The following is a 26,199-nucleotide window of genomic DNA, read 5'->3' on the forward strand; positions in this document are numbered from 1 at the left end:
AGGCTCAGTAGTTGCGGTGCACGGGCTTAGTTGCTCCTTGGCATGTGGGATCTTCCCGGACCAGTACTCGAACCCTTGTCCCCTGCATTGGTAGACGGATTCTTAACCACTACACCACCAGGGAAATCCCAATACTCTGTTTTTTTTGGCCCTGAGGCATGTGGGATCTTAGCTCCCCGACAGGGATCAAACCTGCACCCCCTGCATTGGCAGGCAGAGTCTTGATACCGAAATCTCAGCCTCTTGTTCACTGGTGCCGAATCAAATCTCAGAGACAGAGTTTTGGATGAAGTAGAAAAGGATAGTTTTATTACTTTGCCAGGCAAAGGGGGACACAGCAGGCTCTTGCCTCAAAAAACTATGTGTCTCAAACCCAGGAGAATTTGTTGAGGCGTTTTATGATAATGCTTCCCAAGGGTGGAGTTGCTGAGAAGTTTAGGGTGTGTGCAGGGTCTCAGGTGATATAATTTTGATGAGCTTTTTTGGTCCCTTTAATCTTGCCTCAGGTGGTTTCTTGGCTGCTCCTCCCTTGATTAGCAACTGTTTGAATCTGCCTTTTGGGACTCATGGGAGGTCTCGAGGCTGGAGTCTTGCCTACAAGAAATGGGGGACAAAAAGGCCTCCTTGTTGCCCTTACCCAGAAACCCCACAGGGCCCTGCTCAGTTTCATTCTTAACCATTGGACCCCCAGGGAAGTCCCTAATAAATGGATTTTCAATTGTCCCAGCACCAGTTGTTGAAAGGATTACCCCTTTTCCAATGGATTGGTTAAACTTATTCCTAAATATGCCCTGTTTTCATTTTCATGCAATTAAAAATACTGTCTAATTTTCCTTTTGATTTCTTTTTTGACCCAGGTTTATTTATAAATTTGCCATTCAGTCTCCAAATATTGTGGTGTTTCCAGAAACCTTTATGTAATGTCAACAAAAAAATTAGTAGTCTAAGAAAGAAAAGGAAAATCTTCAAGGCAACCTGAGGATTATAACTTGGGAGACAGTCTTTCAGAAAGCTCTTAGGATCATTTCACCTGATAGAAGTCAAGGCACAGTTATCTAAGTTTTCATGACAAAAGTTATACATCAGAGTAACATTTTGACAGTTTACATAGTCCAACAATGCAAGTAGTGGGTTATTGTAACCCTTTACAGGATTGAGGAAAGTGTATTACCCAAGAAATTACTTGCCTAGTGCCAGGAGAAAATTCCTTTTTTTTTGGTGAGCAGGTATCCCTGTGCCTCTAAGGGGATCTAGTTAACATATAGTATAGATGCACAAGCACATTAAAGGGGAAGGGGTATTGGCTCTAGTGGCAGAGAAGATTTTATGTTAAATTTTTCTTATCTTTAAAGTAATTTTGTTTCATCATTACTGGTTTTTAATTTAATTCCTTTGTTGTTAGAGAATATTCTTTGTATGAATTGAATTCTTTTACATGTATTGAAATTTATTTTATGATCTTTTTTGGTCCATGTTTTACCTGCACTGGAGAGGAATGTGTATTACTGTTGCCGGGTGGAGTGGTCAGTGGATATGAATTAGGTCAAGTTGGTTGATGGTATTTTCAAGTCTTAACAATTCCTTTTTTTGGAGGGGGGTCTTTTTCAGTCCATCATTTAGACAGAAAGATGTTATATTGTCTGGCTATAATTGTTGGCTTTTCTGATTCACCTCATATTTCTTTTATTTTTGCTCCATGTATTTTGGGCACCATTTTTAGTTGCATGGAAGTTCAGGACTGTTATGTCCTCCTGGTATCAGATCTTTTCATCGTTATTAAATTACTCTCTTTATCTTGGTTATAGTCTTTATTTTGAAATGAAAGTGTTACCTGAAAACTGGGTTTGCCTCTTGGTGGATATCAAGCCAAAAGGCGCAACAAAGCCAAAGACTGATGGAAGGGTTTATTACTTGCAGCAAGTAAGGAGAATACCTGGGATCTTTCCCAAAGCAGTGACTGCAGAATTGGGGAAATTTTAAGTTAAAGGTACACGCATATTCTTGAAGGGGCTTGACAAAAGAGAGTTGGGCAAATGTTGATAGAATTTAAGCTTTAGTTTTGTTGGTTTAAAAAATATTCACAACTTAAAAGTTGAGAGTTATGTTTTATTTAGTGGGAATTTTTAGGACTTCAGGCCTGGGAAGCAGCATCTCAAGTAGCCCTGAGAGAACTGCTTGAGGAGGTGAATGGGGAGCCAGATGTTTTGCAACAAAGAGCAGGTGTAACAGGGAAGAGCAAAATCAGACTCCACTTTGCATCTGTTTCATTGACTTTAACCTTTGCTTTTCATTGCTTTTGTTAATATAATCATACTAATGGCCTGCCTAAGGGAACCCTGCCCCTCTGCCTGAATGTTGAAGTGCCTTTGTTCAGTTCACAGGGAGACACTTTGACCCTGCCCACCTGTGAATGGCTGCAGAAAAGAAGAAATTAACACATCCCTTCCCGATGCTGGCCAAGCCAGGCAAAACCAATGAGCTTTTACTTTACTTTCTCACTTCCTCCCCATCTCTGTTCTGTAAAAGAAACTGGCAAACAGAGTCCAGTAAGATGGTGTTTCAGGGACCCTAGTTCTCCATGTTCTTGGTCTGCCGGCTTTCCAAATAAAGTCTCATTCTTTGGCTCAACACCTTGTCTCCTGATTTATTGGCCTGTAACAAATTTGGCTTAGCCAGCCAGGAGCCTCGCTGCCTGTGGCTAGCTGGTCCTGGTCAGGCGATATTGGGTCAAGTCCCTAGCAGCTGCCGGGACCATGTGTCCTGAGGATCTTCCCTTCAAAATTCCCTGAAGCAGCACTGGCTACCCCAGCCCTTGGCAGTTGGAGCAAGGAATCGTCAAACTTCTGCGAGTCGATGGACTCGCATTTGGAGGGTAAGTCGCTCCGGTGTGCATACAGGGAACATGTTCCCCCCTCAATTTGGGCGTTTCTTTTATGGGACAAGCCAATTTGGTTGGGGTATCCTGTTGGAGAGGGGAGTTGCTCTTGGACTCTACCTGACTCGGAACTGGTGTGTTTGTTTTGGTTTTGTGTGCATCGCTATTGGAATTTGTGCTTTTTGTGTTGGAATTTGTCTGCGTCTTTTGTGTTTTGGTGTTATCAAACTTATAAAAATGGGAAATACTCCATCTATCCTGAAGGGAAGCCCTTTGGGGTGTATAGTAGATAAATGGGCAAAACATAGCCATGAGCCTATGACTAAGAAAGACCTGATATACTATCATAATAGGGTGTGGACCCAATATATGTTAGGATCAGAAGGGCGATGGCCCCTGAGTGACTTACTCAATTATTATCTGATCTCACAGTTAAAAGTATTTTGTAAAAGAGCAGGGAAAGGATGAGATTCCATATGTTGTAGAAGCTATTGCATCAGGAGGAAAAGGACTCAGAGGGCTGCCACCTTATGGTGTAGTAATCTGAAAGGAAATCCAAGGGGGAACCTGTTCTACAGGGCAAAGAGGGAGGAAATGAGAGTGGGAACATGTTACTCCAAAACCTAAACCCCCCTCTGGCCTATCCAGCTCCTCCACTGGCCAAGAAGCCTGCACTGGCAGTTCTTCCAGCTGCTCCCCCATGCTGCCAACATATTCACTCCTTTCACCGCCTCCTGTTTCCCCTACCCATGGGGATCAAATAGAAGTTTCTGTGATAACCCCCAAGGCACAGGGACATCGTTTAGTATCACCGTCAAAGACCGGACAGCGCACCCAGTTTGGACCAGGATCTACTTCTGTAGCAGGACAATCTCCCTTGCACTGATATCCTGTTAGGAGGCCAGGGGACTCCCTTAGACTTGAGGCGTCCAATTCTAATTTCCCCACAGGAGCTCTGGGTAACTTTGACAGTGGGGAACAATTTGATTGACTTTCTAACAGATAAGGGTGCCACATGATCTGTGATAAACACCAAGGTGGCACAGAAAACATCTCAGTCTATCCCAGTCACAGGAGTTTCTGGAGAAGTACAAACCGTTCATTCTTACAACCTCTAGAATGCCAACTAGGAGACCTCACCCTGAAATACAGCTTCTTGTATATGCCAGTGTCCAATCCCCCTTTTTGAGAAGAGATTTCCTTTGTAAATTAAATGATTAAGTCACTTTTTCACCAGGACAGCTTGACATCAGGGTCCCACCGGAGCATGCTTTAAGCGTATACATGCTACTCATGGAAACCCCAGAGAAGGAAACAAAATCTTCCTAGAAGAAACTTGTCTGTGTCTTTGAGATGGAAATGTCCTATCTGGTCTTCTCAGGAACCCTCATCTCTGCCATCTTTTTAAAATGCAAGTTTTGAAAAGAAGGTAAAGTAATTTAGAAATTGACTTGTGAAGGGTAAATAGAAATCCTAAGTGTCTTTTCTGTAAATAAAAAGATTTAACAAGTAAGCTTGATTTGTTCCATCTACCAGAAACCCAACTTTAATGCAACGTCTTTCGTAAATTGATGGGTTTTACATTGCATTACCTGACTCAGGGATGAAATTCTGAAATGAGAACTATGAGGTCTGTCTGTTTGTTTGTATGTTTGAATGTGTCTTTGTCTTTGGATTACATTGTTGATGTTGATTTGTGGATGAGCTCTGTTAAACTGGCTTAAAGGAAAGGAAGCGCTTACAAACCAAACAATTCTAAATACAAGAGACATTAAGCTAAATGAGTTTCAGGTTCATGTGAACTAGGAAATATTTAGTATTAAATTAATACCTGGTATTGATGTTTACGTTTGTTGATGCAATTAATATAGACATGTCTTTAGAGGCATCAAGTATAATACTTTCAGTGCACCTAGGTTTAATAGAACTTAAATGAAATCTTGTTATATCTGTTGCAGATTTGTCAGCAAGAAAAATCGCTTGATGTGATTTAATGAAAGTAAATGTAAACGAGATAAGAGCCTCTAGGTAAACTCTATAGGAATAATTATGTTCTGAAAATAATCTAAAAGTCTCTCCAGATTTCGGTAACTATTACTTGCCTCTTGGTCTTCACTGGAAAGTAAGATTTTTAAGAGTTGGGGATTCTAATTTAAATATATTTAAAGCTACTGAAAATAATAAAACATTTCAGTGTAGAGTATGTAAGCGAGGTATATGTTTTGAGTAAAAGGAGTTTTATGCATGGTCAGGCTGAGATTAACGTAATTGAGTAAATGAATTTTTAAAAGTAAGCTGATGCAAAACTTGAATTTGGCTTTCTCTCTGTTAAGAGGACAAGTTTTCTTAAAATGTTGAACTGCCTTTGATGACAGGTTTTAAGTTTCTTTACCTTTGAAGTGATCAGTTCTGTATTTGCCTTTGAAATGTTTTACTGTTGCTTTGGTTAAGTAACTTGTTTCTCAGTGACCTATGATCCTATCTGACTGAGTGTTCTAGACCCTTTGAGATATAGAGATATATATATATATATATATATATATATATATATATATATATATATATATAAAAAATTTCTTTGTTTTTGTTTTTTGACAAAACTTCCTAAATCAGATTCTAATGAAGTTCATTCGGCCTCTGGCTAACTTTAGTATGCTTCAAAGGGCTCCTGTAACATCCTAAAGAAAGATAGGTTTGTTCAGTATGTTAAATTACATGGGAAGAATTGTCAAATGAGTAATAAATCTTTATAGGTTATACTGTATGGTAAATGTCACTAATATAGACCTTCTAGAAATTATGTAAAGTTCCTGAAATTAATATGTGTCCTGGTATAATGTTATAATTTTAATCTTTATCTTAAAATGTTGTAAGTTACAGCAATTTGGATAAACTTCTTTGCCAAGAAAAATTGTAATCATTTTTAACCTTGCCTCTTTAAGACCTTCATCATTCATAGGCATCTAAGATAATACTTTGCAAAAAACTGCCACATGTTCAAGAAGACTTGTAAAAAGGAAACTTTAACATATAAAAGTGTCTTATAGCCTTTAGATAATACCACTGGACTGGGTAACAAATGACAAAACTAATAGGAAACCTGATAATTTTATCCACATTAATGGGAAATAATTACATGGGAATAAATGAACTGATGAATATGATGTATAACTTTATGACTTTGAGAAATATACTAGCTTTAATCTTTATTTTCCAGAAAACATTTCCTCTTATAAAGTATTTCTTTGTGAACAAAGATTAAACATTTATCTTTTTCTCTCTACCTGATCCTGCCAGAATTTGGCCTCTCCAGCTGGCTCTCCTGGCTTGATATTTTATTGGAACTGTATTACAACTAGTTATGCTAATCATTGCTTTAATTTGTTCTTTGTTTCCAAATTGTTTGTGGTTTGTGTCTCCCTGATGCACTATGACTTTATTAATGTTACTAGCTGCTTTATTTATTTTTTTTTGTGCAGACTTTCTCTAGTTGCAGCGAGGAGGGGGGCTCTACTCTTCGTTGTGGTGTGCGGGCTTCTCATTGTGGTGGCTTCTCTTGTGGAGCACATGGGCTGTGGGCACGCGGGCTTCAGTAATTGTGGCTCATGGGCTCAGTAGTTGTGGTGCACAGTCTTAATTGCTCTGCGGCATGTGGGATCTTCCTGGACCAGAGCTCGAACCTGTGTCCCCTGCATTGGCAGGTGGATTCTTATCCACTGCACCTTAAGGGAAAGTCCCTAGTTGCATTACTTTTATCTTGTTTATTTTATAAGATTGTTGTCTCTGACAGTATGTAGTGTGTAACCAGGCCTCCATACAAAATAGATGATGGCTAACATCTTGAGGAAATGGCTTAAATAGATTACATTTACAATGTAAAATAATTGTAATAGTGTGATTTCTAGGTATGGGAAGAAGCAACAAGGGAAAATATCTCCTGGATCATTTTAGACTATTTAGAGGATCCAGAGAATCTTTAAATATTGATAGGGCTTAATCCGAAAATTAGCACCTGGAGTGGCATATCAACAATTTTTGCCTGACCTTGGATGAGCCTGCTAGTTGTGGGACAGAATTTCGTCATGAAATGTCTTCCAAATATTGGTCAAATTCCTAACCAAGCGGGGAAGATCTGAGGAATGGAATTCTCCCTGCCGTATCAGTCATCAGCGATTGCAGCCCTCCATCGTGAGCCCATGAACCCTGAGGAAACTCAGGAAGAATACCTGCCATCTAGCAGCCATCAAACTGAAGCCATTCCCTCAGTTGAGCTGTGAGGAAACTCAGGATGTGAAAATATAGGATACAAGCCCCAGATAGCTGAGGTGTATATCAAAGGAATGATTTCAGTGAGCCCAGACTCTTGCATATTCTCATACGTAGAAAAGTGCTAAATTTCTTAACTTGAGATGCTGCCTCCTGGGTTTGAAGTCCTAAAAATATTCCTGCTGAATAAAACATAAATCTCAACTTTCAGGTTGTGAATATTGATTAAGTAGACATTTTCCAAAGAGGAACAAAAGAAGACAAATCCCACCATTTGGAACAAACTGGCACCAATGGTGGGCACTTTCAGAAAGATCCATCTGACGAAGCAGTTAAAACGGTTGTCACCCCTTTTTCCACAATGTTGTGGAATGGACATTGACATTGGGGAATTGTAACAGGGAAGAGCAAAATCAGACTCCACTTCAGATATTTCTTTGACATTAACCTTTGCTTTTTGTTGCTTTTTTAACATAATCATACATAATGGCCTGCCTCAGGGAACCCTGCCTCTCTGCCTGAATGTTAAACTAAAGTGCCTTTGTTCAGTTTATAGGGAGACAGTCTGACCCTGTGCACCTGTGAATGGCTACAGAAAAGAAGAAATTAATAATACATTCCCTCCCCATGCTGGCCAAGCCAGGCAATACTAATGGCCTTTTTACTTTACTTCTTCATGTCCTTCCCTTCTCTGTTCTATAAAAGAAGCTGGCAAACAGACCCTGACAAGATGGTTTTTTGGGTACTCTAGTCCGCCATCTTCTTGGTCTGCTGGCTTTCCAAATAAAGTTGTATTCCTTGCCTCAACACCTGGTCTCCCGTTTTATTGGCCTGTCATCTGGCCAGCAGAGCGAGCTTCAACTTGGTAACACAGGTAGCCGGAACATCAAAAGGTTACTGTTAATTAAAGAAAACCAGATATCCCAAGTTAAGGAATTCAGCGCTTTCAGAAAATACATACACTGCGCTCACTGGACTCATTCTTTTCATATGCACCTCAGCTCTCTGGGGCCAGTATCCTGTATTTTCTTTCTTTCTTTTTTTAATGTTTATTTATTCATTTTGCATACTTTGGGTCTTAGTTGTGGCATGCCTGCTTCTTAGTTGCAGCAGATGAACTCTTAGTTGCGGCATTCATGCAGGATCTAGTTACCTGACCAGGAATCGAACCCACCCCCCGCCGCCACATTGGGAGCACGGAGTCATACCCGCTGAATTACCAGGGAATGTTTCAGAGTCCAAGCTCACTCTGCTCTCTGTTCACCATCACTGGTGACATTTTTGATTGGATTGTGGGAAGCTGACCTGTCTGTGCATTGTAGGAGGTTAATCAGAATATCTCCACACTTTGCCACATGCCCCTTGGAAAGAAGCAAGTCCCTACCCCCAACTCCATTCTTCTTGTAAAACCACTGCTGTCACCTTGTTCACCTTCATCTGCTTTGATATTTTATTCTGTCAGCGTCATTTTTTACCACCAACAAACCATGTACATGTTTAAGGTCAGACAGACAAAAAGGATGGAAATTTGCTTGAGTTTTGTTTTAAATAGCTAATTATGTATAGTATACTTTTTTTTTTTTTTTTTTTTTGTGGTACGCGGGCCTCTCCCGTTGTGGAGCACAGGCTCTGGACGCGCAGGCTCAGCGGCCATGGCTCACGGGCCCAGCCGCTTTGCGGCATGTGGGATCTTCCCGGACCGGGGCACGAACCCTTGTCCCCCGCATCGGCAGGCGGACTCTCAACCACTGCGCCACCAGGGAAGCCCTAGTCTACATTTTTAATTAGTCTTTTGACTTCAAATAGTATTATTACAAAATCAAGTATCTCTTGTAGCTTACTATTCTAGCGTCAATGGGATATATCTCTACTTACATTCCTTTAAACAGAGTTCAAGTGTCTAGTATCAGAAATTATAACACATTAAAAAATGTAGGAGTTTTAGTGTTACTGAACTAGACTTGGGTCTGACACCAGTTTGTGGAGAAGGAAAGTTCAGCCTTTATTTATTTATTTTTTTTGCGGTACGCAGGCCTCTCACTGTTGCGGCCTCTCCCGTTGTGGAGCACAGACTCCGGACGCGCAGGCTCAGTGGCCATGGCTCACGGGCCTAGCCTCTCCGCGCCATGTGGGATCTTCCCGGTCCGGGGCACGAACCCGTGTCCCCCGCATCGGCAGGCGGACTCTCAACCACTGCATCACCTGGGAAGCCCTAGAAAAGAGTTTTATTCAAGCCAAACTGAGAACTCTAGCACAGGTGCCAGGGTAGCCTCTCAGTAGCTCTGAGGAACTGTTCCTTGAAGCATGGTTTTCAGCACAGTCTTACACCTTATCAGAACACGGAACATATATCAAACATTACAGGGTTACATTCCTTCCAGATTTCAAAAGAGATGGATACAGCTGGACAGCATGACCTTGGGAAGCGAACCTTGTCTTCCAAGGAGCGTTAACATGGACAGTACAAAAAGGGAGTTTTTTATCCTTATCTTTGAACATAAAGTTCTTTATGTTAATGGTTAAACTAGATGTGCTATGTGTGTTTGATAGGTAGTAGGTCAGGCTGTTTTAGTTCACACAAAGTTTAGGCTGAACCATCTAAAAGCCAGTATGACTTCCCCATATCTTTTTTTTTTTTTTGTCTGTGCCACTCAACTTTGCAGGATCTCAGTTCCCCGACAAGGGATTGAACCCGGGACATGGCACTGTAAGTGTGGAAACCTAACCACTAGACCACCAGGGAACTCCCCTCCATATCTTAATACATGAAAAAGTTTCCCATCATTAGTGACAACTCTGCAGAACACTGTTCTTTATGATGTTTTTAATAAATCATTTCTTATTTTGCAGACTTCTGAAATTAAAAAAAAAGGGGGATTCTTTAAGTGTTACTTTTTTCTCTAATAAAAGTGTGAGAGGTGTCTGTAGGTATTGGGGTGGGATAATATTCAAGTTAGTATGTTTGAAATATATGAGGAGCATTAGTAAGAAAACAATTAACATATATTCCAGAAAGAATACACTAAATTGTGTATGGTGGTCTAAAAGCTAGCGTTTCTTTGCAAAGATAGCTGATTAGTACTGACGGTAGCTACTGTTGAGCAACTTGGTTCAATAGACATGTTGTGAAGCATAAAATTTTAATGTCTTTTGTGATTTTTAAATTTTATAACAACTGTATTAGAAATAGTAAAAAGAAACATGAAATTAAATAATATATTTTATTTAATGGTTTAACATAAAATTGTTAGTGAATATTTTACTCTTTTGTATGCAGTCTTTGTAATCTGTTGTATAGTTTACAGTTACAGCACATCTCAATTTGGATTGGCTACATTTCAAATGTTCAAAAATCACATGTAGTTATTAGCTCCCTAAATTCAAGAAAGTTCTTTGTGCTTGTGTTTGTTTGAGAGTAGTTTTGTTATGTGAACAAAAATCAAAGGGAGCTCCTAAGTTATCTTATTTGGCAGGTTTGAGTCCCCCTTTTTTCATATGGGAGAGCACTTTGATCATCAGCAGGGCTCCTTTAATACGTAATTAGAAAGCTGTTTCTTCTAATTTATGAGAAAAATTGAGTCCTGTGTCTGTGGTAGAGCTGACACTGATTGTTTTGATTTCTCAGGTAATCTCATGGGGTGTATATGCATTCTCAGAAAGGATACAGTTAGGATTTTACCTTTCTCTTAATATTTATATTTTTCATTTCTAGGCTGTTCGCTGCTACGAATCTTTAATCTTAAAAGCTGAAGGAAAAATGGAGTCTGAATTCTTTTGTCAGTTAGGTCACTTCAACCTCTTATTGGAAGATTATCCAAAAGGTAATCTTTTTCTATTTTAAAATTTCTGCTTAATTTATGTTTGTGTCATATAAAAATGTAATTGCTTTTACTTTTTTTCTTTTTTTCTTTTACTTTTTATCAAGGCACTTAGAACTGTTGTTTAGTTTCTTCTAAGCTCAAACAAAACAAGCAATGATAAACAAAATAGAGTAGATGGAAATGTGAAAATTTTATGTAATTCCATGTAAATATTCAATAAATTTGATCATTCTGTAAAATTCATAACAACATACACGCGCGTTGCTGCTGTGCTTGCCTTTCTGCAAACCTGTGTTTAAAACCTTATCACAGAAAGAGATGTCATTTGATATTTTCATCTATAAATACAAATGCGGAACTTTTCGGAAGAGTAACCCTGGCGTGTTTTCCAGCACCATCAAGCAATTTTCCAGTTGTCACTGTTCTCCTATAAATTTTACTCAATTTTGACACTATTTATCTGGAGATAAAACAGATCCCACAGGTAAAGGACTCAGTCCCATGTGACTGCCCCTCTTTAGAAGTCAGTTGTGTCAGGGTTGTCACGTGTCCTGCTGATGATCCAGCTGTAAATCAGAGTTTCCCAAACCCCGTCCTTAAATTTGAATTATTTGTTAAAGTGACTCACAGAGCTCAGGGAAACATTTACCAATTTACTATAAGGGATATTGTAAAGGATACAAATGAACAGCTAAATGAAGAGGTACATAGATAAGGTCTGGAAGTTTCCTGAGCTCAGGAACTTATTTCCCTGAGGAATTGGATGCATCAAATCTCAGTTTCCAGGAATTTATTATAGAGCTTAATCTGCAGGCTTTCTCCTACCTACCTGCCTCATCCTGAGGATACCTAAGGGCTCGCTGTTAAGTCATCTCATTAGCATTAAGTGAATCAAAAGTGGCTCTTAAGAGCCACTCTTCACTCAGGACATTCCAAGTATTTTAGGAGCTCTCTATCACGAGACCTTAGGCCAAATATACTTTTTATTGTTCTAAAACACAAACAGCATTTCTCATTTCTGTTCTTGAGTTTTAAAAAATTTTCCATTTAAGTTAGGAAATATTTGAAAATCTGACATTTATTCATGGCATTGGGTGGTAATACTGATAATCTTCTCTAAGTTTGAGCTGTTGACTGAAAAAATGTACAACCAAAACGTTGAAAGTTATGTTTTATTTGGTTGAAGAAACTGAGGACTTAAGCCTGGGACACAGCATCTCAGATAACTCTGAGAGATTGCTCCACAGAGAAAAGGTGGGGAGCCCAGGTGTATAGGAGTTTCTACAGCAAAGAATAGGTAGTTGGAACATCAAAAGATTACTGATTTTTTTTTGTTTTTTTTAAATATGGGTAACATATATTTTCTTTCTTTATTTTTTGTGTTTTTTGGCTGTGCACGGGCTTTCTCTAGTTGTGGATAGAGGGGGGGCTACTCTTCCTTGCAGTGCATGGGCTTCTCATTGTGGTGGCTTCTGTCATTGTGGAGCACATGCTGTAGGTGTGCAGTGAACATTGTGGTACATGACCCTTTTTGAATTATGGTGTTCTCAGGGTATATGCCCTATAGTGTGATTGCTGGTCGTATGGTAGTTCTATTTTTAGTTTTTTAAGGAACCTCCATACTGTTCTTCATAGTGGCTATATCAATTTACATTCCCACCCACAGTGCAAGAGTGTTCCCTTTTCTCCACACCCTCTCCTGCATTTACTGTTTGTAGATTTTTTTTTTTTTTTTTTTTGCGGTACGCAGGCCTCTCACTGTTGTGGCCTCTCCCATTGCAGAGCACAGGCTCCGGACTCGCAGACTCAGCGGCCATGGCTCATGGGCCCAGCCGCTCCGCGGCATGTGGGATCTTCCCGGACCGGGGCACGAACCCATGTCCCCTGCATCGGTAGGCAGACTCTCAACCACAGCGCCACCAGGGAAGCCCCTGTTCGTAGATTTTTTGATGATGACCATTATAACCAGTGTTAGGTGATACCTCATTGTAGGGTTGATTTGCATTCTCTAATAATTACTGATATTGAGCATCTTTTCATGTGTTTGTTGGCAATGTGTATATGGAGAAACGTCTGTTTAGGTCTTCCACCCATTTATGAATTGGGTTTTTTGTTTTTTTGTTATTGAGCTGCATGAGCTGCTTCTATATTTTGAAGATTAGTTCTTTGTCAGTTGCTTCGTTTGCAAATATTTTCTCCCATTCTGAGGATTCTTTTCATTTTGTTGGCAATGGAGTGGTTTCCGTTGCTGTGTACAACTTTAAGTTTCATTAGGTCCCACTTGTTTATTTTTGTTTTAATGTCCATTTCTCTAGGAGGTGGGTCAAAAAGGACCTTGCTGTGATTTACGTCATAGTGTTCTGTCTGTGTTTTCCTCTTAAGAGTTTTACAGTGTTTGGCCTTACATTTAGGTCTTTAATCCATTTTGAGTTTACTTTTTTGAATGGTGTTAGGAAGTGTTCTAATTTAATTATTTTCCATGTAGTAGTCCAGTTTTCCCAGCACCACTTATCGAAGAGACTGTCTTTTCTCCATTGTATACTCTTGCCTCCTTTTTCAAAGGTAAGGAGAACATAATTGCGTGGTTTTATCTCTGGGCTTTCAACACTGTTCTATTGATCTGTATTTCTCTTTTTGTGCCAGTACCATACTGTCTTCATTACTGTATCTTTGTAGTATAATCTGAAGTCAGGGAACCTGATTCCTCCAGCACCGTTTGTCTTTCTCAAGATTTTTTTGGCTATTTGGGGTCTTTTGTGTTTCCATACAAATTGTGAGATTTTTTGTTCTAGTTCTGTGAAAAATGCCACTGGTAGTTTGATAGGGATTGCATTGAATCTGTAGGTTGCTTTGGGTAGTATAGTCATTTTCACAATGTTGATTCTTCCTATCCAGGAACATGGTATATCGCTTCATTTGTTTGTATGATCCTTAATTTCTTTCATCAGGGTCTTATAGTTTTATGCATACAGAAAACTGTATGCAGTTTGTTTCTTTTTTTTTTTTGCGATACGCAGGCCTCTCACTGTTGTGGCCTCTCCCGTTGTGGAGCACAGGCTCTGAACGCGCAGGCCCAGCGGCCATGGCTCACGGACCCAGCCGCTCCACGGCATGTGGGATCTTCCTGGAGCGGGCACAAACTCATGTCCCCTACAGCGGCACGCGGACTCTCAACCACTGCACCACCAGGGAAGCCCTGCAGTTTGTTTCTTTAGGTAGGTTTATTCCTAGGTATTTTATTCTTTTTGTTGCAGTGGTAAATGGGAGTGTTTCCTTAATTCTCTTTCAGATTTTTCATCGTTAGTGTATAAGAATGCAAGAGAATTCTCTGCATCAATTTTGTATCCTGCTAGTTTACCAAATTCATGGATTAGCTCTAGTAGTTTTCTGGTAGCATCTTTAGGATCATCTTTGTATATAGTATTATGTCATCTGTGAACAGTGACAATTTTACCTCTACTTTTCCGATTTGGATTCCTTTTTGTACTTTTTCTTCTCTGATTGCTGTGGCTAAAACTTCCAAAAGTTTGTTGAATAATAATGGTGAGAGTGGGCAACCTTTTCTTGTTCCTGATCTTAGAGGAAATGGTTTCAGTTTTTCACTACTGAGAACTATGTTGCCTGTGGGTTTGTCACATATGGCCTTTATTATGTTGAGGTAGGTTCTCTATGGCTACTTTCTGGTGAACTTTTATCATAAATGGGTTTTGAATTTTGTCAAAAGCTTTTTCTGCATCTATTGAGATGATCATATGATTTTCATCTTTCAGTTTGTTAATATGGTGTATCACATTGATTTATTTGCATATATTGAAGAATCCTTGCATTCCTGGTATAAACCTCACTTGATCATGGTGTATAATCCTTTTAATGTGTTTTTGGATTCTGTTTGCTCGTATTTTATTGAGGATTTTTGCATTTATGTTCGTCAGTGATATTGGCCTATATTTTCTGTTTTTGTGACATCTTTGTCGGGTTTTGGTATCAGGGTGTTGGTGGCTTTGTACAATGAGTTTTCGAGTGTTCCTGCCTCTGCTATATTTTGGAAGAGTTTGAGGAGGAAACTTGTTAGCTGTTTTGCAAATGTTTGATAGAATTCGTCTGTTAAGCCATCTGGTCCTGGGCTTTTGTTTGTTGGAAGACTTTTAATCACAGTTTCAATTTCAGTGCTTGTGATTGGTGTGTTTACATTTTCTATTTCTTTTGGTTCAGTTTTGGAAGGTTGTGGTTTTCTAAGAATTTTTCCATTTCTTCCATGTTGTCCATTTTATTGGCATATGGTTGCTTATGTTAATCTCTCACGATCATCTGTAATTCTGCTGTGTCAAATTTTACTTCTCCCTTTCCATTTCTAATTATGTTGATCTGAGTAGTCTTCTTTTTTTTCTTTTTTAAAAATATTAATTAAATTTCAGCTGCGTTGGGTTTTTGTTGCTGTCCCTGGACTTTCTCTAGGTGTGGCAAGCGGGAGCTACTCTTCTTTGCCATGCTCGGGCTTCACATTGCGGTGGCTTCTCTGGTTGCGGATCATGGGCTCTAGGTGCATGGGCTTCAGTAGTTGTGGCACGTGGGCTCAGTAGTTGTGGTGCACGTGCTTAGTTGCTCCTTGACATGTGGGATCTTCTTGGACCATGGCTCGAACCAATGTCTCCTGCATTGGCAGGCACATTCTTAACCACTGTGCCATCTGGGAAGTACCTCCTTTTTTTAGTGACGAGTCTGGCTAATCGTTTGTCAATTTTGTTTATCTTCTCAAAGAACCAGATTATAGTTTTATTGATCTTTGCTATTGATCCTTTCATTTCTTTTTCATTTTTTTTGATGTTATCTTTATGATTTCTTTCCTTCTGCTAACTTGGTTTTTTTTGTTCTTCTTTCTGTAATTGCTTTAGGTGTAAGTTTCGGTTGTTTATTTGAGATGTTTCTTGTTTCTTCAGGTATGATTGTATTGCTGTAAACTTCCTGCTTAGAACTGCTTTTGTTGCATCCCATAAGTTTTGGGTTGTCGTGTTTTCATTGTCATTTGTTTCTAGGTATTTTTTGATTTCCTCTTTGATTTCTTCAGTGATCTGTTGCTTATTTAGTAGCATATTGTTTGGCCTGCACGTGTGTGTATTTTTTACAGTTTTTTTCCTGTAATTGAAATGTAGTTTCACAGCATTGTTTTTGGAAAAGATATTTGTTACAATTTGAGTTTTCTTAAATTTACCAAGGCTTGATTTGTGACCCAAGATGTGATCTATCCTGGAGAATGTTCCATGAGTGCTTGAGAAGAAAGTATATTCTGTTGGTTTTGGATGGAATGTCCCATAAATATCAGTTAAGTCCTTCTGGTGTAATGAGTCATTTAAAGCTTGTGGTTCCTTATTTATTTTCATCTTGGATGTTCTGTGAAAGTGGGGTGTTAAAGTTCTCTAACATTATTATGTTACTGTCAATTTTCCCTTTTATGGCTCTTAGTTAGCATTTGCCTTATGTATTGAGGTGTGCCTATCTTGTGTGCCTAAGTATTTACAATTGTTATATCTTCTTGGATTGATTCTTTGATCATTATGTAGTGTCCTTCTTTGTTGTAATAGTCTTGATTTTAAAGTCTATTTTGTGTGATGTGAGAATTGGTACTCCAGCTTTCTTTTGATTTCCACTTGCATGGTATACCTTTTTCCATCCCCTCACTTTCAGTCTGTATGTGTCCCTAGGTCTGAAGTGGGTCTCTTGTAGACAGCATATATACAGGTCTTGTTCTTGTATCCATTTAGCCAGTCTTTTAGTTTTGGTTGGAGAATTTAATCCATTTACACTGAAGGTAATTATCGATATGTATGTTCCTATTCCATTTTCTTAATTGTTTTGGGTTTGGTTTATGTATGTCTTTGTGTGTTTCTTGCCTTGAGAAGTTCCTTTAGCATTTGGTTTAAAGCTGGTTTGGTGGTGGTGAATTCTCTTAACTTTTGTTTGTCTGTACAGGTTTTAATTTCTCCGTGAAGTCTGAATGAGATCCTTGCTGCGTATAGTAATATCCTGTATGGGACTCTGTGCGCTTCCTGGACTTGATTGACTATTTCCTTTCCCATGTTTGGGAAGTTTTCAACTATAATCCTTCAGATATTTTCTCAGACCCTTTTGTTTTCTCTTCTTTTTCTGGGACTCCTGTAACTTGAATGTTGGTGTGTTTAATGTTGTTCCAGAGGTCTCTTAGGCTGTCCCCCGTTCTTTTTATTCTTTTTTCTGCTCTGCAGTAGTTATTTCCACTGTTTTATCTTCCAGGTCACTTACTCCTTCTGCCTCAGTTATTCTATTGACTCCTTCTAGCGAATTTTTAATCTCATTTACTGTGTTTTTTATCATTGTTTGTTTGCTCTTTAGTTCTTCTAGGTTCTTGTTAAACATTTCTTGTATTTTCTCCATTTTATTTACAAGATTTTAGATCATCTTTACTATCATTACTCTGAATTCTCTTTGAGATAGGCTGTGTATTTCGTCTTCATTTGTTAGGTCTGGTGAGTTTTTACCTGCTCCTTCATCTGCCGCATATTTCTCTTCTCATTTTGTTTAACTTACTGTGTTTGGGGTCTCCTTTTCACAGGCTGCAGGTTCGTAGTTCCCGTTGTTTTTGGTGTCTGCCCCCAGTGGGTGAGGTTGTTTTCAGTGGCTTGTGTAGGCTTCCTGATGAAGGGGACTGGTGCCTGTGTTCTGGTCAGTGGGGCTGGATCTTGTCTTTCTGGGGTGCAGGGCCACGTCCAGTGATGTGTTTTGGGGTGTCTGTGAACTTCGTATCATTTTAGGCAGCTTCTCTGCTAGTAGGTGGGGTTGTGTTTTTGTATTGCTAGTTGTTTGGCATCGGGCATCCAACACTAGGAGTTTGCTGGCTGTTGGGTGGAGCTGGGTCTTAGCATTGAGACAGAGATCTTTGGGACAGCTCTTGCCGATTGACATTATGTGGGGCCAGGAGGTCTCTTGTGGTCCACTGTCCTGAATGTCCAGGACAAAAGCCTGACACCATGCTGGAGCACCAAGACCCTGTCAGTCACAGGGCTGGATCCACATCAAAGGGGAAAGGAATAGAAAGTGCTTTCTCAGAAGTAAAAGCCTCAGTGTTGGCCTTCTGGCTGGGTCTCTGTTACAACATAATCTGATGGCATGTCCAGAGCATTCGTCTCCTCTGACGGGCTTCCTGGAGTGGCTTCCTGAGTTGCCATAGTCTGCCCTGCAACAGCAGCCACCTCCTCATTCTATTTTTTTGTTCTGTTCCATGGCAGTGAATTCCACCATTCTGTCTTCCAGTTCACTTGTCCCTTCTTCTGCCGCAGTTATTCTATTGATTGTTTCTAGTGTATTTTTCATTTCAGTAATTGTATTGTTCATCTCTGTTTGTTTGTTCTTTAATTGTTCTAGGTGTTTGTTCTTTAATCCTTCTAGGTCTTTGCTAACATTTCTTGCATCTTCTCGATCTTTTCCTCCATTCTTTTTCTGATGTCTTGGATTGTCCTTTCTATTATTATTCTGAATTCTTTTTCTGGAAGGTTGCCTGTGTCCACTTCATTTAGTTGTTTTTCTGGGGTTTTATCTTGTTTCTTCACCTGGTACATAGTTCTCTGCCCTTTCATTTTGTCTGTCTTCCTGTGAATGTAGTTTTTGTTCCACAGGCTACAGGATTGTAGTTCTTCTTGCTTCTGCTCTCTGCCCTCTGGTGGATGAGGCTAAGAGGCTTGTGTAAGTTTCCTGATGGGGGGGACTGGTGGTGGGTAGAGCTGACTGTTGCTCTGGTGGGCAAAGCTCAGTAAAACCTTAATCCGCTTGTCTGCTGATGGGTGGGGCTGGGTTCCCTCCCTGTTGGTTGTTTGGCCTGAGGCAACCCAACACTGGAGCCTACCTGGGCTCTTTGGTGGGGCTAATGACAGACTCTGGGAGGGCTCACGCCAAGGAGTACTTTCCAGAACTTCTGCTGCCAGTGTCCTTGTCCCCATGGTGAGCCACAGCTTCCCCCCCGCCCCCCGCCTCTGCAGGAGACCCTCCAACACTAGCAGGTAGGTCTGGTTCAGTCTCCTATGGGGTCACTGCTCCTTCCCCTGGGTCCCGATGCACACTCTACTTTGTGTGTGCCCTCCAGGAGTGGAGTCTTTGTTTCCCCCAGTCCTGTGGAAGTCCTGCAGTCAGATCCTGCTACCTTCAAAGTCTGATTCTCTGGGAATTCCTCCTCCCGTTGCTGGACCCCCAGGTTTGGAAGCCTGACGTGGGGATCAGAGCCTTCACTCCAGTGGGTGGACTTCTGTGGTATAAGTGTTCTCCAGTCTGTGAGTCACCCACCCAGCGGTTATGGGATTTGATTTTATTGTGATTGCGCCCCTCCCAGCATCTCATTGTGACTTCTTTGTCTTTGGATGCGGTTGATCTTTTTTGGTGAGTTCCAATGTCTTCCTGTTGATGATTGTTCAGCAGTTAGTTGTGATTCCGGTGCTCTTGCAAGAGGGCGTGAGTGCGTGTCCTTCTCCTCCACCATCTGGCCCAAGGACTTAATGAAGCTCAGCTTCTTTATGTTTCATCATAGAAAGAATTCAGTGAGAGACGAAGTGATAGGAAGCAATGGTTCTATTTAGAGAGGTACACATTCCATAGACAGAATGCAGTCCTTCTCAAAAGGTAAGAGTGGCCTTGGGAGAAACACACTCCACAGACAGTGTGGGCCATCTCAGATGGCGAGAGGCCCTGAAATATCAGTTTTAGGTTTTAATAATTGAGCCAAGACTGTAGTGTCAGGTGATGTTTGCTGTGTTTACTTAAGAGCTTTCTTCTAGGAATATTTTTTTTCTCTCAAGGTCACAAGTTTGAAAATATGTTTTATCAATTTGGTTTTTTCTATAATTTTGGTATGTCAGAAGAGCTTGATCCTGGCCATTTAATAGCTCAGACAAGTGCTTGCAAGCACTGGCTCCATCTCCATTGTACATGAAGAGAGCTGGAGTTCCAGTGAGCAGCTGTCCTTCAGTGAGCTGGTTGTCCTTTGTGGCACCGTTTCTGTTTGGGAGCCCAAGTCAGATGTGATGTGAACAACTTTCTGAGGACAGTGTGATGGATCAGCTCCTTCTGAGTCTAGCTCCCCAAGGAGTACCCTTGGCTGTGGTTCAAGTGTTCTATATGTGTTGGTTTCTCTCTCCAACAGTCTAAAACTGTTGTGGGTGCTCAGAGCACTAGGTGATCAGCCTTATTGTACATGTGCCCTTGTGTCTGTGTCTCCCCCCACCCCCTTCCCGAATTTACTTAGTAGTTGTAGTTGGATCTCCTGTAGGTCCAGTACATGGCAGAGGATTGATCCTCAGACACTTCTGCTAGATTCTCAGTTAGCTGAGAACTCCTTGTGGTTAGAAGGAGCAAAAGTCTCTGTTATTTTGAGCAGAGCAGGGTCAGTCTGTCATTTCACCAGCAAACAGTTAGTTCAGACCACATATGTATAATCTTTCCAATTTAAGACAGATTTAAAAAAAGAGGCTGGCCAACGCAGCTCACTTTACAGTTTACCCTGTGTCCCTGCCCAGGAAATGTACTGGTATCCCCTTAGGACTCCAAGTCCCAGGAAAACCAATTCGAATAAAATTCAGGACATCATTTAAAGCAATGATGTTTGGATATCAGGAGAACTCACTAAAGCACCTAAGGAATACTGAGAATGGGGGTGGGGCATAGGGCCTGTGCTGGTAGCAAGCGCTGGTTCAGGGTAGACTCCAGGTGTCCCATCTCTGTTATTTTGCCAGCTGCACCAAGGAAATATTGATGAAACTTGAATTAATAACCAAATAAAGAAGAGAAACAAATAATTTTATTTGAGGCAAATCGAGGATTATAACCCAGGAGACAGACACTCTGAGAAGTGTTCTATTAGAAGTCGAAGGCAGAGTCATAATACATTTTCAAGACAAAGGAGACAAAGGATCATATATCACATGACATACTGACATTTTACATAAAATTCACCAAGGATGTGTAGTCTAGGTAAGCACATATAAAGGTAGCAGCAAGTTACCATGGACCCCTACAGAGTTGGAAAGAGCGCTATTATTTAAGTTACATTTGCTAGCATTAGAAGACTGGAAAAAAATTAACCTTGTGGTTCAGCAGGCACTCCAGTCTTTAAGAAGGTCTGGTTAATGTGTAATGCAGGTTGCACCCTGCACATTAGGGATAGAGGAAGGAGGTTCAGATGGACACACAGAGAGAATTTTATGTTTAAATTCTCTTGTCCTGCCTTAAAATATAAATTTTATTTGATCAGTGACATACCTTTGTCTGATTTTTTTTGTTATTTTTCTTTTTCTCTTTTTTTTGTGGTACGTGGGCCTCTCACTGTTGTGGCCTCTCTCATTGCGGAGCACAGGCTCTGGACGCACAGGCTCAGCGGCCATGGCTCACGGGCCCAGCTGCTCCAAACTCCCTTTGTAGAAGTTTCACTTCTGAGCCCCTAAAACAATGCTTATCAAATTTCAGAGTGTATCAGAAACCTACAGTGTGTTAAACACCAATTGATGGGATCCAGTCCCAGATTTTCTCACTCACTGATATCTGAGATAGGGCCTGAGGATGTGGATTTCCTAGTGGAATTGGTAACTGAGTCATCTGGGATTAAACTTGGAGAACCCTTGTCCTAGAAGTTAAATTTTTAGCTTAGCATTTTTTTTCTTTTATAAATTTATTTATTTTTGGCTGCACTGGGTCTCCGTTCTGCGTGTGGGCTTTCTCTAGTTGTGGCGAGCAGGGGCTACTCTTCGTTGTGATGCGTGGGCTTCTCATTGCGGTGGCTTCTCTTGTTGCAGAGCACGGGCTCTACGCACATGGGCTTCAGTAGTTGGGGCACGCAGGCTCAGTAGTTGTGGCTCACGGGCTCTAGAGCGCAGGCTCAGTAGTTGTGGCACACGGACTTAGTTGCTCCGCGGCATGTGGGATCTTCCTGGACCAGGGCTTGAACCCATGTCCCCTGCATTGGCAGGCAGATTCTTAACCACTGTGCCACCTGGGAATCTCTTTAGCTTAGCATTTAAAGTGTATCTTTAACTCTTAATTTCTCAGCTTGATACTTTCTTTCCTTTAGGCCCTTAAAAATTCTCTAAATATTGAACTTTTTCAAAATCAGAAAATTGATTATGTTACTTCAGCTTAGGTTATTTTTAGTAATGAATACTTATTGTCCATGCTTTGCTTTAATAATACTGTACTAGTTTTGTTACGGAGTGCGAACTTGTTCTACTTGCCACACAACAGGTCATTAAATTGGGAGATGAGCTGGTAGGGCAAGGGGTAATGACTTTATTTGGAAAGCCAGCAGACCGAGAAGATGGTAGACTAATATCCTAGAGCAGGGGTCCCCAATCCCCGATCACTAGAGGGAGTGATGCTTCATCTGCCGCTCGCCATCCCTCACATTACTGCCTGACCACCCCCACCCACCCCCGCCCTGTCCATGAAAAAATTGTCTTCCACGAAACTGGTCCACTGTCCTAGAGAACCATCTTACCCCAGTCGGAATTCAGGCTTCTTTTATACTAAAAGAGGAAGGGAGTGGCTGTTCGTTGCATACTTTTCGGTATCGGAATCCTTTGTTCTTATAGTTGTCCACTCAGGTCAGGTCATGATGTTCCTGTAAACCTCCAGCAAAAAATATGTTATTCTCTGTTCTGCAACTTTTTATTTCTATGTGAATGGAAAAGTGGTATACTCTTAAAGGTCAGAGCCTTGAGAATAGGCTATCCTCTATATTTCAGGCTATGGGCCTGAATTTAACTCAAAGCAAAAGCAATAGAATACAGATTAAAATAAAAAACATCTAATATGGAGTCAGAATTGTTCTTTCCTATTACAGTTTTATGCACTAGTATAGTATATACCTTTCTTTGTCATTTAAGTCTGTACTTAGTATGTTTCATGGTTCTCTGCTATTGATAATTGTACTAAAAACAAAAAATTTTTAAGTTTAGCTAAGCAATATATTAGGGAAATTCAGTACTGACATTAATATGTTGTCATAAAAAGGTATAAAATATGCTGGTGATGTTACTGACCATAGTTCTTGGACTTTATCTGTAGAAATTGATAAGAGGCTAGAAGAGAAATAAAGGCAAAGTTTTATTGGGACTCAGTACTGCAACGGAGGGGGGAAGCAGAAACAAGTTAACAGGTTCCGTGGCTTACTCCCTAAGGGGGATAAGCTGGTCCCTTAAATGGGGTGAGGGTAGGGGCGGATCTAGGGGTCAGGCCAGAGAGGTGGCTTGGGTGGTCTGCTCACTCCCTTTATTGGTGCTGTGTGCAGGAAATTGTGCACCGTACCGTTTTTTCTCCTGGCACCTTGTGGTAGGTGGTTTTTGGTCTTTTTGTAACTTGTTCATAATTTGCCCCAACTGTACATGTGCACAGTTATTTTTAGTCCCTTATTGTTGCACAGGTAGAGGAGCAAGCACTGCAGTAAAGGGTCCCAGTTCCCAACCTGTCTCAGTGATATATACTTTGTTTATAATTTGTTTTGGTGCCTGCAGTGGTTTTAAGTTCATACTCAGCTTTATATGCTTCACTGACTAGAACTGTTGAACACTGATTGATTATGTATGCCCATGGGCACAGAGAGATGTTCTTTCAGAAGGATAATTTTTAATAATTGTTTTGAATCATGTGTCAACTTACTCATTAAATATTAGATACAAAAATGTGGTCTGTATTTGATACTTTGGCTTGATTTGATTTTTATTTGCATTTTTCATTTATAGTTTTATAAAAAAGTTAGTTGTATCTTTTAGAATTACTTTTTTTTTTTTTTTTTTTTTTTTTTTTTTTTGCGGTACGCAGGCCTCTCACTGTTGTGGCCTCTCCCATTGAGGGGCACAGGCTCCGGACGCGCAGGCTCAGCAGCCATGGCTCACGGGCCCAGACACTCTGCGGCATATGGGATCTTCCCGGACCGGGGCATGAACCCGTGTCCCCTGCATCAGCAGGCAGACTCTCAACCACTGCGCCACCAGGGAAGCTCTAAAATTACTTCTTTTTAAACCATCCTTTAGGGACTTACCTGGCAGTCGGGTGGTTGAGACTTTGCCTTTCAATGCAGCGGGGTGTGGGTTCAATTCCTGGTCTGGGAGCTAAGCTCCCATATGTCTTGGGGCCAAAAAAGCGAAAGCCTGAAACAGAAGCAATATTGTAACCAATTCAATAAAGACTTAAAATAATTAATGAACTATCCTTTATTAAAAGTACCATGAGTGATCTGTGTATTTAGCATTTTTCTCTTTCACCTAAGAAGTTTGGAGGCAAGTAGTACAGTTCTGATACGTTGACGCCACAGAATTATCAGAGACCTGGGCTTTGTTTTCTGTTAGGATGATTTTAGACAATGTTTTGAGTTTGAACTTTGTTAATTTAGCATGACACACTTGAGATTTCTTCATGTTATTGGGTGTATTGATATTTACTTGGTATTGCTGAACAATAGTCTGTAGTCTGGATGTTCGACAGTTTGTGTACCCCAACACCCATTGAAGGAAGTTTGGCAGTTGTGGAAAAAGTGCCTAAAATTTTTACATACCGGTTTTTGTATGAATTTAAGTTTTAATTTCACTTAGGAGTGAATTTCTGGGTCAGTGCATTGCTGGTAAGTTTGTTATAACTTTACAACAAATTGCTTATGATTTCCCAAAGTAGCTGTTCCAAGTTTGCATTTACAATAGCAGTTTATGAGAATCATGGTTGCTCTTTATCTTTGTCAGAACTTGTTATTGTTAGTATGATTCATTTCCATAATGATGGTGAACATCTTTTCCTGTGCTTATTTGCTGTCTTAGTCTGTGATGTTTTTCTTTTATTATTACACTTTTTGTTTTATGTTTTATTATTGAGTTTTGAGAGTTATTTATATAGTATTGTGGGTACAACTCGTTTGTCAGGTACTTGATTTTTGCTTTCTTAGAGCTAACAACCTCCTCTTAATTACTTAATATGAAAAAGTTTACATTGGTTTCAACAATAGTGTTAGTTTTTAACTTTTCTAACCTCTTTTCCTTGTAAATTCAGTCATTTAGGGACAGCCACTGAGTTCTGTGTTCTATAACATAGAACCTCTGCCTCAGTTTTCCAGGACTGGAGTGTGGGATAAATGGCCTTGTTCTTTTGGAATGATCCTCTGATATAGTAGCAGGTGTTAGACAGGTACCTTGCCTCTCCTGACATGGAGTCTCCCTCCATGTATGATATAGGTAAGGGCAATTAGAGAACATAGGTTTCTCTGCTGTTTGTGCATTAGAGCTTCCATCCCATGAATGTGAGCTTGTAGAGCAAAGTAGCCCTAGCTGTCATTTGCACTTGCTTGGAATATAGCTTCTGCAGCATGTTGATGAGCTGGAGAAAGAAAGATTGACAGCCTGTTTCCTTAAAGGGAGATATCTAAACTTTAAAATGGGAACTTGGGCAAGAGGCAACTCCATGTGCAGATTTTCATAGTGATATAAAGTTTTCATCTCCTTTGGGTAAAAAGTATGATTGCTGGATCATATGATAGCAGTATGTGTAAGCTTTGTAAGAAACTGCCAAACTGTTTTCCATTGGCTGTACCATTTTTGCTTTCCCTAGGAATGAATGAGAGTTTCTGTTCCACAGCCTCGCCATTATTTGGTATGGTCAGTGTTTTTGATTTTGGCCTTTCTAAATAAGTATATAGCTTTAATTTGCATTTCCCTGATGACATGATGGAAAGCATCTTATGATTTTTTACCCTCTGTATCTCTTCTTTGGTGAGGTGTTTGTTAAGTTCTCTGGTGCATTTTTTATCAGGCTGTTTTCCCATGGTTGAGTTTCAAGAGTTCTTTGTGTGTTTTTTAAATACGATAAATGTGTTGTTTTTCTGACCAAAGTGCATTGATTTTTAAATCTTCTTAAGGTACTATGAAAAAATATTCAAGAAAATAAAATACAAATGGGAAATGTAACCATTAGATTTGGTCTCCTTTGTACTAACCCTATGCTTAGTCTGGAAAACAAAGAAAATAACTTTGAAGTAAAATTAAAATGCTAACTAAAAAATTTGACCATAAATCTAAGTACATGCATTTCAAGGTTCCACTGCTAGGAATTTTGTTAAGATCAGTTTAATCGTTAATAACATTATATAATAGAGCATAAGGAATACATGTCCAGGGTGTGATGCTTGCCCCTTACCCTCAGATTTATGTCAAAATAAAGGTGATAATTCTGCCAGGTCCCCGCAGTGCC

General features: G+C 40.1%; 1 protein-coding gene and 1 pseudogene across 13 annotated transcripts in view; one reads left to right on the top strand and one right to left on the bottom strand.

The window, feature by feature from the left end:
- The window catches only part of LOC117310661 (lysine-specific demethylase 6A-like), a 165,273-nt gene that overhangs the window by 14,799 nt on the left and 124,275 nt on the right, over positions 1 to 26,199 (top strand). For 12 of the 13 annotated variants that reach the window (XM_033850369.2, XM_033850368.2, XM_073799792.1 and 9 more), the window contains exon 3: positions 10,854 to 10,962. The exons of the other annotated variant lie outside the window; for it this stretch is intronic. In XM_033850369.2, the coding sequence (XP_033706260.1) occupies positions 10,854 to 10,962 (109 nt within the window). The remainder of the gene's footprint in view (positions 1 to 10,853; positions 10,963 to 26,199) is intronic. 13 annotated transcript variants of the gene reach the window in all.
- LOC117310663 (shieldin complex subunit 1-like) lies at positions 17,990 to 18,161 on the bottom strand (annotated as a pseudogene).

Source organism: Tursiops truncatus (genome assembly GCF_011762595.2).
Source record: "Tursiops truncatus isolate mTurTru1 chromosome Y unlocalized genomic scaffold, mTurTru1.mat.Y SUPER_Y_unloc_2, whole genome shotgun sequence".
Lineage (NCBI taxonomy): Eukaryota > Metazoa > Chordata > Mammalia > Artiodactyla > Delphinidae > Tursiops > Tursiops truncatus.